We start from the raw sequence: 15,408 nt of genomic DNA on the forward strand, positions 1-15,408 counted from the left end.
CCGTGCCGCCCGCTTCGACTGCAAGATCAGCGGCACTCCGCCCCCCGCCGTTACCTGGACTCATTTTGGTATGGCCCTCTGCCCTGCAGACGTTGGGGGACCCCCGAGGGCCTTGGGGCCGGGCTCCCTCGCTGAGCCTGCTCCGAATGCCCACCCCTCCCTCCCCCAGGCCACCAGGTGGAGGAGAGCGAGAACTTGCGGCTCCGGCAGGAAGGAGGTCTGCACTCTCTGCACATCGCCCACGTGGGCAGTGAGGACGAGGGGCTGTATGCAGTCAGCGCTACCAACGCCCACGGCCAGGCCCAGTGCTCAGCCCAGCTCTATGTGGAGGAGCCTCGGACGGCTGCCACCGGCCCCAGGTACCGCGGGGCTTCCCGGGGGGGACCCCGGGCCACCCCTGTGTTGCCTCCGTCCCGTGGTGGGAGGGGCTGCTCTGGGCATCTGGGCAGCCGCATCGTTCTTACAGCTCGAAGCTGGAGAAGATGCCATCTATCCCCGAGGAGCCGGAGCAGGGCGAGCTGGAGCGGCTGTCCATACCCGACTTCCTGCGGCCGCTGCAGGACCTGGAGGTGGGACTGGCCAAGGAGGCCATGCTGGAGTGCCAGGTGACAGGCCTGCCCTACCCCACCATCAGCTGGTTCCACAATGGCCACCGTATCCAGAGCAGTGACGACCGGCGCATGACACAGTGTACGTGTCTAGGGAGGGACCCCGGGGAGGGTCCCCTCCAGGGTGGCACGCCGTGCACCCAAAGTACCTTCCCTTCTCCCTCTCCCTGCCCTTGAGCCTGCTGGGGGATGCGGTGCTGCAGGGGAGGGGAGCGCAGAGGCACTATGAGCTCCTGGCCTTCTTCCTTGAGCTGCAGGGCTCTGCCTGCTGGGTCGCCACTCTGGGACTGGGCGGCCCCTTTAGCCCTTGCTGGACAGGCAGTACTTGCTGCTGACCAGCTGGACTCTGGGCAAGGTTACAGGACCCCTCTGTGCCTCAGGTGCCTTATCTACAAAAGCTTGTTATGAGTTTTAAGTAAGTAAGTACGTATAAAGTACTCAGAGCAGGGCCTGGCAAATAGCTAGTGGTCCGTAAATGTTAAAAATCTTATTATTATTGCTATTGTTTTCATTGTTGCCATTATTATCCTTGTTCATAAAGCGGTGCTGCTCACTCCTTCCCGGAGAATTTCAGCGAAGAGGCTGGTGCAGGCAGCGTCTGGCTCTGAAATGTTGCTTGGCCAGGGTTGTTAACCGTACCAAATAAAGAAAAGGAGCCAGGGGAGAGATACAGAGGAACGTATCTGGGACCGTGTCCTTTCCGCCTGGGATATTTCTCTCGGGAGTATCTCAGTTCCATCCTGGAAGGGATCTGAGTCTCCTGTGAGATTTATCTAACCCCATCAGATGGCTTATGCTGCGACCCATGATGGGTTCCTCTTACCGCTGTGACGTAATAGAACTTATCTTTCTGGAGCACTTTGTGAGTGCCAGGCCCTGAGTGCCGAAGGCCTGCTGTGGATGATCTCACCTTCCTCATCAATAGTGCCTGTAAGGCGGGTACTATTATCCCAGTTTGCAAACAGGGAAACTGAGGCTTACAGAGGGATTGCCCAAAGGCAGGAAAACAATCTGACCCTACCACCCACCTCCTAACCAGGGTGCCCCCGTCACCTGTGCCCCACTCCCCAACCCCATTGTCCAGTGCCACCACGGTGGCTGTGGCCCTTCTCCTCACAGCACCCTCCTCGGGCTGTCTGCTCAGCCCATAGGCTTCCTGTCTCTCAATCTGCTGAGGCCCCCGGAGGATGTCTCTTGGGATCTGAGCTGGTGTCTCAGCCTCTGTCTGTATCTGGGGTCAGTGGCAGCCCTTGGTCTCTCTTCCTTTATAAATAGTGTCAGCAGAGATAAATGAATGAGTGAGCATTCCACGTGGAGATAACCACTAAGAGAGGGGAGGGGTGTTTGGGGATGGCCCTGACGTGACGGAGGACAGCGCAGGCCTCTTCCCCTTCGCGTCCCTGCCTGAGATGGCCTCCTTATCATAACTGGGGGGTCACAGTACAGAAGAGGAGGATCAGAATCAGAGGGAAACAAGTTCAAGCCAGGGTTCTGTCATTTATTAGCTGGGTCACCTTGGATGAGTCCATTAATGTCTCTGATCTCATTGGTAAAATGAGGATCATCTTGCAGGGTTGTTGAAAAGATTATGGAAAAAAATGCATGTCAAGTAGCTGGCAAAGACTGGGCACAGAACAGACAACTCTTATTATAATTTATAATCTAACATCTCTGGCACTTGCTATGTGTAAGGCATCGGGAACTGGGGCTGACATGACAAGTCAGCCCTATCTTTAAGGAGCCATGACACATGTAAGTAAAGAGGACGAGCCACCCACAGCAGTGCGGGCCTGGTGCTGGGTGCCCTGGGGACGGAGGCAGGGATGGGGGGTACAGAGGAGACTTCCCAAGCTGGCATTCACTTGATCTGTGTCTTGGAGGAGAAGGCCTTAGGTAAGAAAAGAATATTCCAGAAGGGAGGAATCTTGTGAGCAAAAACCTGGAGATGGAATTCCAGGGGCTTGTTCGGGGACCTGATGGCTTGTTAGGGTTGGAGGAAGAGCAGAGCTATGGCCGGGTGGGTGTTTGGGCTGAGGGCTTTGGATGCTAGCAGGTGCCTCAAGCACAGTAGGTGCCATCCCAGGTGGAAGGGTGACATTCGATGCCATTGGAGGGCTTTTGGGGGTACCGTGCTACAGACAGCACCAGCAGTGGCCCTGGGGATGGAGAGGGGGCTGAGGGAGGGACCTTAGGAACGAAACTTGGTCAGTACTTCGACGCCCAGGTGTGACTCCCAGAGGTGCAGAGGTGAAGGGTCATTAGTGGGGTAGGAACTCACAAAGGGGGAATCAGTGTGGGAGAAAGATGAGAAGTCTCTGGAGGGACAGCCAAGAGGGGCCAGGGCTGTAGGTGGAGGCTCGGCAGCCTGGACTTCGGGTTTGCTGCACGGTGGACGTGCTTCTTGCTGTGGGCCCTGCTCTTGCGCCCTTGCTGCTCCCTCAGCGGGTGGGGGTAAAGGGCCAGGCCTGTGGTGGCCCGGGTCCACCCCTCCAAACCTCCTCGCTCAGGCCCAGTGTCATTGTCTTCCTGTCCACCCCCCAGACAGGGATGTCCATCGCTTGGTGTTCCCTGCCGTGGGACCTCAGCATGCCGGCGTCTACAAGAGCGTCATCGCCAACAAGCTGGGCAAAGCTGCGTGCTATGCCCACCTCTACGTCACAGGTAAGGCAGGCACCTTCCCGGTCAGCTGGCCTCTGCCCACACGGGGGCCTCCCTTCCCCTTGTACCCTGGGGAGCATCTGGCCTTGCCCTTGGCCCTGTGGCTGTGCCTCCAGCCCCCACCCACTGTCCTGAGGCTTGGGGATCCTGCACAGCCAGTGGGCCCTGAAAGACCCAGCAGACCTCTGACCTGTGGCTTTCAGATGTGGTTCCAGGCCCCCCAGATGGTGCCCCGCAAGTGGTGGCTGTGACTGGGAAGATGATCACACTCACATGGACCCCCCCCAGGAGTCTGGACATGGCCATTGGTGGGTCGGGCCCCGCAGGGCTGTGGGGTGGGGTTGGGACATGCGCAGGCTCCGGCAGGGGTCACCCAGGGGGCCAGGACGGGGAGGCAAGGCCCAGAGAGGTGTGCCAGTGGAGGGGAGGAGAGAGCGGGGTGCTGGGAACACGACCAGGACCAGCTTTGCCTGTCTCCTCTCCAAGGTGGGTAAAGCCCTGGCTCCGCCTCAGGGGAGGCCACAAAGAGGCCTCCACATTCCCTTTCTTAGAGGGACTGGGTGTTTGGGTCATGATCCTGGGAACCCCCCCTTCCCTGTGAGTATGACTTCTCTCTGCTCTGTACCTCAGTTTCTCCACCTCAGGCAGTAGCAAGAAATTGGGATATGAGTTAAGTTCCCTCCATGCCTGTAACTGGCCCCTATGCCTGGCACCTGGTTGGCTCAGAGCACGGCTGGCCAGGTTGGAAAGAGCAGATGGGAGGCAGGCAGAAGCAACAGGAGAAACTGCGGCAGGTCCTCAGAGCAGACTAATGATGAGTTTCTAGGTCCTGAGCCAGCTGAATGGGGTGGGGGGCGCAGGGGTGTCCCAGCAATGCCCACCTCTAGCAGCTGCTTCCCCACTAGACCCAGACGCCTTGACCTACACCGTGCAGCACCAGGTTCTGGGCTCAGACCAGTGGACAGTGCTGGCCACGGGCCTGCGGGAGCCCGGGTGGGCAGCCGTGGGGCTGCGTAAGGGGGTCCAGCACATCTTCCGGGTCCTCAGCGCCACCATCAAGAGCAGCAGCAAGCCCTCACCCCCCTCCGAGCCTGCCCAGCTGCTGGAGCGCGGTGAGCCTGGGTTCTCCTACGGGGTGGGCTTGGGGCTGCTGGGCCCAGGGACCTGGGTCTTCGTGGTGGAAGCTCAAGGGCTGATCTGGACATGCTAGCTGTGGTGGGAACAGCACGGCTGGGGGCAACTTCGACCAGCCCAAGCACTTTTTCCTCCTGAAAGCCGCATGCACAGTGGGCAAGGCTGAGGGTCTGGAGTCAGACAAGCTCAGGGCAAAATCCCAGCTCTGCTACTTCCTGGATGTGTGCCCTAGACAAATAGCTGAACCTCTCTGAACCTCAGCTTCCTCATCTGTAAACACAGAGCTCCCGTGGTGGTTGGGGCAGGGGGGTGGTTAAAATCATCCAGGGCACTAATGACCTGGTCTCAAGCCCAGCACCATCTCGTGCTCTACTCCGCCCAGGCCCACCACTCGAGGAGGCGCCCGCTGTGGTGGACAAGCCGGACATCGTGTATGTGGTGGAGGGACAGCCCGCCAGTGTCACGGTCACCTTCAACCATGTGGAGGCCCAGGTCGTCTGGAGGAGGTGGGGCCCTGCCTTGCATGCCTCATTCCTGACATGTGGCCGTCCAGCTCTGGCATCCTGGCCTGAGTGGGTCAGGCCCCCCTCCACCACCATGTCTGGATCCTGGTGACCTCCCTGTCATGTCTCTTAGCTGTCGAGGGGCCCTCCTGGAGGCACGGGCAGGTGTGTATGAGCTGAGTCAGCCAGATGATGACCAGTACTGTCTTCGCATCTGCCGGGTGAGCCGCCGAGACGTGGGGCCCCTCACCTGCACTGCCCGCAACCGCCACGGCACACAGGCCTGCTCGGTCACCCTGGAGCTGGCAGGTGGGTGACACACGCTTTCTTCCTCTCCATGGCTCTCGCCTTATGCCCCCAGGTGTGTACATCCACCTGTCAGGCCTGTCCATCTAATGGCTGTAGTAATAGCAGCGCTAGTGTAAATAACAGTGGTAGTACGCATAAGGTATTTATTGAGCACATAGTGTGTGCCAGCCTCAGCGCTAAATACCTTCCATGTGTCACCTCATGAAATATTTACGTTAACCCTGTGGGATGGGATTGGTTAGTATCTTCGTTTTACAGATGGGGAAAACTGAGGCTTGGAGAGGATGCTACGTATTGGCCCAAGGTCATACAACTTGATAAGGACAGGAGCTGGGATTCAAGCCTGGATGTCCAACTCCAGGGCCAGCTCCTGGCTCCTGTGTTAAACACAACAGGAAATAGCACCTCAAATATACCAGGTGTAGGGAGACCAAGTTTAATTTCAAAAAGGAAAAAGCCCAAGCGAGCACATTTGATCAGCAGACTCCAGCTCTGGGGACCGTGGTGGCCCTTTTGCACAGGTCTTTTTGACAGAGCCCTGCCAACCTTTGCAGTGAGGACCCTTTTTATAATTTCTCCTTTAAAGATGGAGGCTCTCGACCGGTGGCATGCATTAAGAAGTAATTGTCTTGTTTTCCGGGTTGTTAATTAACTCTAGGCATATGTAACCGCCACTCAGAACTTCAGATCAGCGTGAGCTAAACAGTGTTACCTGCTGAGTAGATACAATTCCAACCAAATGCAAAGAAAATGACATTTTAGTTAGCACAGGCAATCATATTCCGGATAAATGTACATTTGCTGGTGCTTTTAAAAAATTGCTCAAGTTCACTTGAAACCTTCTGGTCCTTTGACCTTCACAGAGTAACCCCCCACCACCTCTGGACTAGAAACCAGATTCCTAGAGGGGTGGGAAGGGATGTTTAAAGTGGAAGAGAGATGCAGTAGGATGTGTGAGGAAGAGAAGGGGAGCCCAGCTGGCCCCGATATGGTCCCTTACCCGGCTTCCCCCCTGCACCCCCTGACACTGCACCCCCTGACACTTCCTACTCAGCCACCGCTTTGCATCTTGAGCATACCATCCGCAGGACGCATTTTTCTTCCCAGATAGAAGAGGAGCCTCAGGGTTGGGGAAGGCCCTGGCCACTGAGAGCCCTGCAGCCCAGCCTGGCTGGGGCAATGACAGAGAGAAACTATGTCCCAATGGGCCGGGACTAGAACAGGCCTGAGGCTTGGATCGACATGCGCCTCCCACTGTGCCCGCCAGCCCCCAGGCAGGGCAAGTGGAATGGCCTCCTACTTCCATATCTGCCCCATGGTAGTGTCTTCTTGACTCCCAGGGTGTCACCCCCCCCCCCCTTTATCTGTATAAAGTCAGATTGAGTGCCTGTGATGGGTGGTGGCTCCTGCCAAATGTCCCCTTTTCTTCCCTCAGGGGCTGCTCACTTCCACTCCTCTTAAAGCAGAGACCCTCAAACATGCTCAGGAGGTGGGGCCCTGGGAAGTCGAAGGTTCCTCTGCAAAGCACGCTAGCATACGTATTTAATCCCATCCTGAGCATTAGAAGCCACTTTGCCAGGAAATAATATGACCTCATGATATGCGTAGGGAATGAAATCACAGTCACACGAGGGAGAGCTGAGCTGAGAATTGGTAACTGTTTGTTCATCTTGTCATCTCCCAGATGGTAAAAGGCCCCTTAAACATTTAAATAAGATTCAAGAAGAAAAAGCTCAAGATAGAGGCAACGCCATCTGCGAATTTAATTCAGGGCCACAGCCTGAGCTGCCTTCGGGGCTCAGGACGGTAAAGCCCGAGGTAGGGTTGTGCCGAAGGGCGATCACCCACAGGGGGCAGCATCGAGCCACTCCTCGCCAACCCATGAATGCAGTGAGGGAAGAGGCTCAGGATGGCAATCCTGATTTTTTCAAGAGGGGCAGGAAATCCAGATTTCTTTTGTGTGTGAAAATCTCCTAGTTACAGAGCTGCCAAACGAACACTGAGGGTCCAGCAAAGCAAGGCTGCACCCTCTGGCTTAGGTTTTCTGAGGTTTGGAGAACATCACGTACAAGCAAGAAGCTCTGGTGTTCCCGGGGAGCCGAGTTTGAGAGCCCCGGTAGGTGGGGTGCTAGGATGTAGGGCCGTCTGGTGTTCTGCCTGAGCCGGTCGCTGAGGGAAGGAGGGCTTGGAGAGGGACTGAAGAGGCACGTCCTCATGACCCCAATGTTGTCACCTGCCCTTCCCCACACACCCTTGTGTTTCAGAGGCCCCTCGATTTGAATCCATCATGGAGGATGTGGAGGTCGGGGCTGGGGAAACCGCTCGCTTCGCCGTAGTGGTTGAGGGGAAGCCACTGCCAGACATCATGTGGTACAAGGTCAGAGGGTGACAGAGGCCTCAGGGAGTCCTAGCATGGGGCCGGCTGGGAGCCTGAGGGGAAGGGAGGAGGGATTTCTGGCCCGGAGGGGTCTTGGTAACCTTAGGAGGAAGAGAACCTGGACAGAGAAGAACAACGGTATTGCCAGAGGTGTGGCAAGGAGAGAAAAACAGGACCCAGGGTGCCATGTGGCACTAGTGGGTGTTTCAAGAACCAGGGGACTAATTGGGTGTGTGGGGCTGTTAGTGAGAGATGAAGTGGAGCCAATTTCAGGTGCTGAAGGGAGCAAGGCCCCCAGGGCAGAGATAATATCGAGCCCTGGGGTAGAAGGGTTCCTGGCCCTTGAGGTAGGGATGAGACTAGGTCTTGGTCATGGAGGTGAAGGTGGGTCCCAGGTAGAGGCAAAGCCGGGCCTGGGCTGGAGGTGACGGCCAGCTTTGCAGGATGAGGTGCTGCTGACCGAGAGTAGCCATGTGAGCTTCGTGTACGAAGAGAGTGAGTGCTCCCTGGTGGTGCTCAGCACGGGGACCCAGGATGGAGGCGTCTACACCTGCACCGCGCGGAACCTGGCTGGCGAAGTCTCCTGCAAAGCAGAGCTGGCTGTGCGTTCAGGTGGGCTGGAGCGCGAGGGGAGAAGGGCAACGGGCTTCTTCTCGGGAATGCCGTGTGAGCCCCCAGCGGGGAACCCCCCACCAGGCCCTTCCCTCCTAAACCACCGCTATCTTCCAGCCCCGGCACCCCACCTCAGGCCCTCAATGTTCCTGCTCCTCTTTTGCCTCCTTCATCTGCTCTGCCTGTCACTGTCTCTGCCCTGTTACTCTTGCCCTTCCCCCACCTAAAGCCAGGCATCTCTTCCCCAGCTCAGACAGCCATGGAGGTAGAGGGGGCCGGGGAAGCCGAGGAACAGCGAGGAAGGAGACTCAGCGACTTCTATGACATCCATCAAGAGATCGGCAGGTGTGGGGCCAGGAGAGGGTGCCGTGCCTGGGAGCCAAGGGGGCCTGGGTCTGAGCTAGGAGACCTTGGAGAGCCAGGGCTACAGCGATGACTGAGCCCCTCACCTCCCTGTGTCGTCACCCAGGGGTGCCTTCTCCTACCTGCGGCGTGTGGTGGAGCGGAGCTCTGGCCTGGAGTTTGCGGCCAAGTTCATCCCCAGCCAGGCCAAGCCGAAGGCATCAGCATGGCGGGAGGCCCGGCTACTGGCCCGGCTCCAGCACGACTGTGTCCTCTACTTCCATGAGGCCTTTGAGAGGCGTCGGGGACTGGTCATTGTCACCGAGCTGTATCCTGGGATAGGGTGGGAGGGTAAGGGATACATGGCCAATTAGCAACATGATTTTCACTTTGCAAAGTAGACCCATTGACCGTTAGAAGGTACTGAGCACCTATTAGGAAATGTTCCCACTGACGATTGGGAGTTCTGAAGACATCCTGTCAGAACTTTAGAGGGTAGAGTCTGGAGACTTCTGCAAAAACAACATTTTTTAGCCCCTCCCCATCTTTAAAAAAATTTTTTTTTAAATGTTTATTCTTAGGAGAGACAGAGCATGAGCAGGGGAGGGGCAGAGAGAGAGAGGGACACAACACAGAATCCGAAGCAGGCCCTAAACTCTGAGCTGTTAGCACAGAGCCTGATGCGTGGCTCGAACTCATGAACTGTGAGATCATGACCTGAGCTGAAGTCAGTATTTAACTGACTAAGCCACCCAGGCTCCCCTTTTAGCTTAAACTTACATGGCATTTAATGTGTACCAGGCAGTGCTCTAAGTTTTACTAATATTAACCTATTTAATGCTCATGTACACCTATATCATGGAATTTTTTTATCCCCATTTTACAGATGATAAAATTGAGGTGTAGAGAGGTTAAGTAACTTATCCAAGGTCACATAGCTAACAAAAGGCATGCACACAAAACACAGCATGGTGTATCCGAACTTTCAAAGTGACTCCATTGTCAGATGAGCATCAGGACTGGTTTTATTTGAGAGATTGTTTTCATAAAGAATGGATTTTGCTCTTTCATGAGAGCCCTGGATCCACAGAGGCACACTGTGGTAAGGTGATCAGCTTGTCTCTCCCATTCGCAGGGTGGCCGTATCCTTCACACCAGCCTCCCAGTCGGCACTGTTAGAGCCCAAACCTCAGCAAAATGACCGTTTGTGAAATGTCGTGGGTCATTCTCAAAAAGAGGCAAGAAGTTCCATCCATGGTCAACAAAATTCTGTTCTAACTTGGTCTTTTTTAATACCTAACAGAGTGATATGACTGAAGAGGTCATCTCCATTCTACACCTGAGGGAACCTAGGCTCAGAGAGGTTGGGCAACTTTCCTGAGACCCCAAAGCAAATGGGAATTCAAGCAGGGTGGTCCCGCCTATGCACCCAGATAATAGGGAAAGGGTGGAAACACAGTTGTGAATGGGTATTAGATATGCTTTAAGGGGAAGGGGAGTTCTGTGCGGAGCTGGGATCTGGCTTGAGCGCTGGGGGTGGAGGGCACTGCCCCAGGGAGGGCCCAGAAGTTGGCACTGTCACTGTTCTCCTTGATCTGGGACATAGATGCACAGAGGAGCTGCTGGAGCGAATGGCCAGGAAACCCACCGTCTGTGAGTCTGAGGTGAGGGCAGTGGGTGGTGGGGTCAGGTTACCCGCCTGAGCTCTGAGGACTGAGGGGTGGGTCCTGGGCATGCCATCTGTGCCCATGAATAGGCCAGGGGGGGTGGTGGAGAGCACTATCAGGCAGGCAGTAGAGCCCCCTTTCTGNTTCCTCATACAAACGTTCCTCAGATATTTCTCTCAGAAGGAGCCCCACCTAGACTCCATTTAGTCTCGCTGCTGTTCTGCCATGGAGGGCTGTACAAATTGTACACTGCATAGTTCTATGTCATAATGTAAATGGCTCCCTCCTATATTTGTTCTGTGCTCAACCTGTACAGTCGTACTTGGAGGCCCCAGGTCTCAGAAACGCCAAACCTGTGTTTCAGCTACTTCCACCAGCTGGCCATCTGAAGGCCTGACCTCTTGCCACAGCTCTGGTGGTGATCGAACCTAACACCCCACCGTTTCCCCCACGGACTTTGGGTCTCCTGTTTCCACAGATCCGGGCCTACATGCAGCAGGTGCTCGAGGGAATATGCTACCTGCACCAGAACCGTGTGCTGCACTTGGATGTCAAGGTGAGGAGCGGGTGGTGGGTGGGGAGCACGCAGCCCCCATGGGAGGCAGGCAGTGGGGCATCCTCTCCCCTCCACTCAGCTCCCATGCCTTCCCTCGTGTTCTGCAGCCCGAGAACCTGATGGTGTGGGATGGCGCAGAAGGGGAAGAGCAGGTGAGGCTCTGTGACTTTGGGAACGCCCAGGAGCTGACCCCAGGAGAGCCCCAGTACTGCCAGTACGGCACACCTGAGTTCGTGGCACCTGAGATTGTCAATCAGACCCCCGTGTCTGGAGTCACCGACGTCTGGTAATGCTGGCCTGCTGGGCTGCGGGGTGGGCAGCTTCCCTCAGTGCCCTGCGGGGGCCTCACTCTCCGGTAGAGAGGAGCTTCACTAAGCCCAGGTTCCTTCTCTGACAGTAGGTCTATTGCCCATGTGCCTACCCTCCTCAGTCAGAGTTGACCTAATCACTCAAGGCCTTAGCCCCCCCTCCCTCCTTGGCTTCTGATCTCCCCCAGGTATGGGGACATTGCCCTCTATGGCCACTTTGCCTCCCACAGTGAGGCAGGCCAGCTCTTTGGCTCCCAGACTCCTCTGTGCTTCCTGGGCCGGCCCTGCCTTGACCCTTGACTCCTCCAGGGACCTTGAGACCTCTGGGTTGAGAGGCCTCCAGGAGGCCTCCCTGTGCCCATTTGTCCCAGTGAGGACACTCCCCACTAGGTTAGTGGTAGCAGAAAACCACTTACTTCTAGTGGGGGGCGGGCTGTCCACTTACCCATCTGTTGCTCTCTTTTCCCCACAGGCCTGTGGGCGTTGTTGCCTTCCTCTGGTAAGGACCCCTCTGCACCATGGCCCCTGGTTTCCAATGGTCTCCTAGCAGGCCCACCCCTAACATTTGCAGAGCCTGGGGCAGGACAGCAGTTTAGGGCCTGCAGCCCACCCCTTCTGTCCCTCACCCCTGCACTGCAAGGGGCCTCACGTGCATGAACGTGGGCTGCAAGTCTAAGCTCCGTCTCCCACCGTGCTCCTCCGTGAGGGGCGGGCATGTTGGCAGCGTGCTTGGGAGGCTGGACGGAGAGGCCAGTGCAGGCTTAGTCCATCTAGGCAGGGAACTAGAAGGCCCTGAGTGGCCAGAACAGGCACTAGAAGAAAGAGGCTCAGGCCCAGGGCGGCTCATCCCCTGGGCACAGACTCCTCACTTCAGGAACAGCCCGTGGCTGGAGGAGGAACAAAATAGGTCCTCTAAAGCTCAGGTTCCAAGGCAGTACTGCCCTCTCACCTATTTGGGGGTCGGGGGTGGGGGCAGGACAGGCAAGAGTCTGAAAGACTGCCCTGTGTTCAGATTCACCCTGCCTCTGCTATCCCCAGAGCCCCAGGGCCTCCACCTGTCCCCAACCCCATGTCCCCACTGGCATCCCTAGAAGTCTCTGCCTCAGCCCCAGGGCCTTGCCCCCCTCTCACACTGGCCCTCTCTGCCTCTGCAGTCTGACGGGAATCTCCCCATTTGTTGGGGAAAACGATCGGACAACATTGATGAACATTCGAAACTACAACGTGGCCTTCGAGGAAACCACATTTCTGAGCCTGAGCAGGGAGGCCCGCGGCTTCCTCATCAAAGTGCTGGTGCGGGACCGGCTGTGAGTACAGGGTCCTGAGGAGCCTTCCCCACCCCTTAGAGTCCCCTCATGCTGCCCCCACTCCTGACCCCCCCAGCCTCTGCACTTAGATGTTCAATCTCCCAACTCCTCACAGGCCCTGTTTTCCCACGTAGTGACTGGCTCTCTGAATGAATGATACAGCCCTTCTTAACCCTCATTCCTTTACAGGAGGCCTACCGCAGAGGAGACCCTAGAGCATCCTTGGTTCAAAGTGAGTCGCTTGCAAAGTAGTAGTAGAAGAGGTGGGGGGGGGGGGGGAAAGAACATTATTAACAGCTCCATTTATTGAGTGCCTACTGTGTGCGGTAGTGTGTGAGAGGCAACTTATGCCCATATGGTCTGTCGGCCTCACAATAGCTCTGCAAAGGAAGACATTACTACCCCTATTTTGCTAATAAGCAAAGCCATCAGGGTTTTCCCTGGCTCTCGAGAGCAGCCCTGGTCCTCCTCAGCCCTGTGTCTGCCTCTGTCCTGCACTGCGGTTCGTGGGTGGCCTGGCTAGACGGGTCTCTTGGTTTTGAGCCAGAACTCTCACTCATTCATCTTCAAACCCCAGCACCATAGGGCAGAGGAGTAGAGTTCAGCATATGACCCGGAAGGAGTGACCGAATAAACCATCCATTGAATGTTATGCTGGGTCAACTGAAGGTTGAGGTCATTCTGGTTTCCGTCCTTGGACTATGAGCCTTGTCTCTCAGATCATAAATGGGCTCGTTTCAGACACCTGGGTGGAGGGCTGAGGGAAACAGCTGTCTGGGTCTGGCCTACTGAAGCTCCAGATGTCTGGGACGCTGGCTCTACGTGAGACAGGTGGTGAGCTGGGGCGTGGAGCCCAGGCCAGGGGCGCAGGTGCAGGCTCCTAAGGGCAGCCAGTGTGCCAAGATTGTGTGAGAGCCCTGGTGTAAGCCCCACACCCACACTAACAGCCACTGATTTTCTGCCCTTCCACTTAGGTTCAGGGATTTTGTCATGGCGGTGGGAGTCGTGACAGATCTGAGGGGCAGGGACGCCCGGGAGCCCAGACTCCATGCTGCCCGGTCCACTGTCCCCTCCTGTGGACTTTGTCTCTCCATTGCCAAACCTTGAGGGTCTAGGTTGACAGAGGACTTTTCCTCAGGCCCTCTTTCCTGGGTTTGCAGACACAGGCCAAGGGCGCAGAGGTGAGCACGGATCACTTAAAGCTGTTCCTCTCCAGGCGGAGGTGGCAGGTGAGTTTGCCTGGGCCCTGCCTCGGCGCCTTCCACCTTCTCGTTCTGCAGTTTGTCTCTCAAACCCCGCCTTCTTTCTATCATGTGCCCTCACTCCCTGCCCGTCTATCTTCATCCACTTTTCATTCTCTCAATGCCCAGTTTGGCTCCTGTTCCCTGACCTTCCGCCTGCCTTAGGTCTTCTCCCCTGGGGCTGAGGTGGGCTTGAGGGGTCAGTCGGGCCTCAGGGGTCTCGCTCAGGTCTGACTCTAGTGCCCTGTCTCCAGCGCTCCCAGATCAGCCTCAAGTGCCACCTGGTGCTGCGCCCCATCCCCGAGCTGCTGCGGGCACCCCCGGAGCGGGTGTGGGTAGCCATACCCAGAAGACCACCCCCCAGCGGGGGGCTCTCATCTTCCTCTGACTCTGAGGAGGAAGAGCTAGAGGAGCTGCCCTCAGTGCCCCGGCCACTGCAGCCGGAGTTCTCAGGTTCCCGGGTGTCCCTCACTGACATTCCCACTGAGGATGAAGCCCTGGGCACCCCGGAGGCTGGGGCTGCCACCCCCATGGACTGGCAGGAGCAGGGAAGGGCCCCCTCTCAGGACCAGGAGGCCCCCAGCCCTCAGGCGCTCCCCTCCCCAGGCCAGGAGCCCCAAGCTGGGTCCAGCCCCCAGCGGAGAGAGCTCCGGAGGGGCAGCTCTGCCGAGAGCGCCCTGCCCCGGGCCGGGCCGAGGGAGCCGGGCCGGGGCCTGCACAAGGCAGCGTCTGCTGAGCTGCCACAGCGCCGAAGCCCCAGCCCGGGGGCCACCCGCCTGACCCGGGGAGGCCTGGGTGAGGGCGAGTATGCCCAGAGGCTGCAGGCCCTGCGCCAGCGGCTGTTGCGGGGAGGCCCTGAGGATGGCAAGGTCAGTGGCCTCAGGGGCCCCCTGCTAGAGAGCTGGGGGGGCCGTGTCCGGGATCCNCAGGGAGAGGCCGAGCCCCGGGGCAGACACCGCCGCGCTGGAGCGCCCCTCGAGATCCCCGTGGCCAGGCTGGGGGCCCGCAGGCTGCAGGAGTCTCCTTCCTTGTCTGCCCTCAGTGAGGCCCAACCCCCTAGCCCTGCAAGGCCCAGTGCCCCCAAATCCAGTGTCCCCAAGTCTTTGAAACCTCCTGCCACTGCACCCAGGGATGCCCCGCAACCCGTGGCACCCCAGCCTGCCCAAGAGAAGGCCCCCGCGTCCACGCTGGAGTCAGTCCCAGCCCCCAAACCTACGCAGCCCTCTGTGGCTCCGCCAACCCCGGTGGCCCCCCTTACACCCTATGCCCAGATCATGCAGTCGCTCCAGCTGTCAGGCCACACGCGGGGCCCCCTGCAGGGCCCTGGGGCACCTCCATCAGAGCCCAGACCCCACCCGGCTGTGTTTGCCCGGGTGGCCTCCCCACCTCCAGGGGCTCCCGAGAAGCGCGTGCCTTCAGCTGGGGCGCCCCCAGTGCTAGCCGAGAAAGCCCGGGTCCCTACAGTGCCCCGCAGGCCAGGTAGCAGTCTCAGCAGCAGCATCGAGAACCTAGAGTCAGAGGCTGTATTCGAGGCCAAGTTCAAGCGCAGCCGGGAGTCGCCCCTGTCGCGGGGGCTGCGATTGCTGAGCCGCTCGCGCTCCGAGGAACGCGGCCCCTTCCGCGGGGCCCAGGAGGAGGACGGCATGTACCGGCCCAGCCCGGCGGGCACGCCCCTGGAGCTGGTGCGACGGCCGGAGCGCTCCCGCTCCGTGCAAGACCTCAGGCCGGTCGGTGAGCCGGGCCTCGTCCGCCGCCTCTCGCTGTCGCTGTCCCAGCGTCTGCGGCT

The 15,408-nt window shown here is 58.0% G+C and overlaps 1 protein-coding gene across 1 annotated transcript in view; it reads left to right on the forward strand.

Moving 5' to 3' along the window:
- Nucleotides 1-15,408, forward strand: part of LOC144218610 (striated muscle preferentially expressed protein kinase-like) — a 42,761-nt gene that overhangs the window by 18,143 nt on the left and 9,210 nt on the right. The window contains 20 exon segments of the mRNA XM_077748549.1: nt 1-68; nt 170-359; nt 467-690; nt 3,150-3,269; nt 3,470-3,574; nt 4,172-4,378; nt 4,783-4,906; nt 5,037-5,212; nt 7,477-7,589; nt 8,033-8,201; nt 8,450-8,546; nt 8,671-8,871; nt 10,150-10,207; nt 10,689-10,766; nt 10,874-11,052; nt 11,547-11,573; nt 12,229-12,381; nt 12,571-12,613; nt 13,542-13,610; nt 13,877-15,407. The exon segment at nt 1-68 is cut by the window's left edge and continues 5 nt beyond it. Coding sequence (XP_077604675.1) covers nt 1-68; nt 170-359; nt 467-690; nt 3,150-3,269; nt 3,470-3,574; nt 4,172-4,378; nt 4,783-4,906; nt 5,037-5,212; nt 7,477-7,589; nt 8,033-8,201; nt 8,450-8,546; nt 8,671-8,871; nt 10,150-10,207; nt 10,689-10,766; nt 10,874-11,052; nt 11,547-11,573; nt 12,229-12,381; nt 12,571-12,613; nt 13,542-13,610; nt 13,877-15,407 — 3,932 coding nt within the window.

The sequence above is a fragment of the Crocuta crocuta genome, unplaced genomic scaffold (assembly GCF_008692635.1).
Source record: "Crocuta crocuta isolate KB4526 unplaced genomic scaffold, BGI_CrCroc_1.0 scaffold229, whole genome shotgun sequence".
NCBI classification, from domain to species: Eukaryota; Metazoa; Chordata; class Mammalia; order Carnivora; family Hyaenidae; genus Crocuta; species Crocuta crocuta.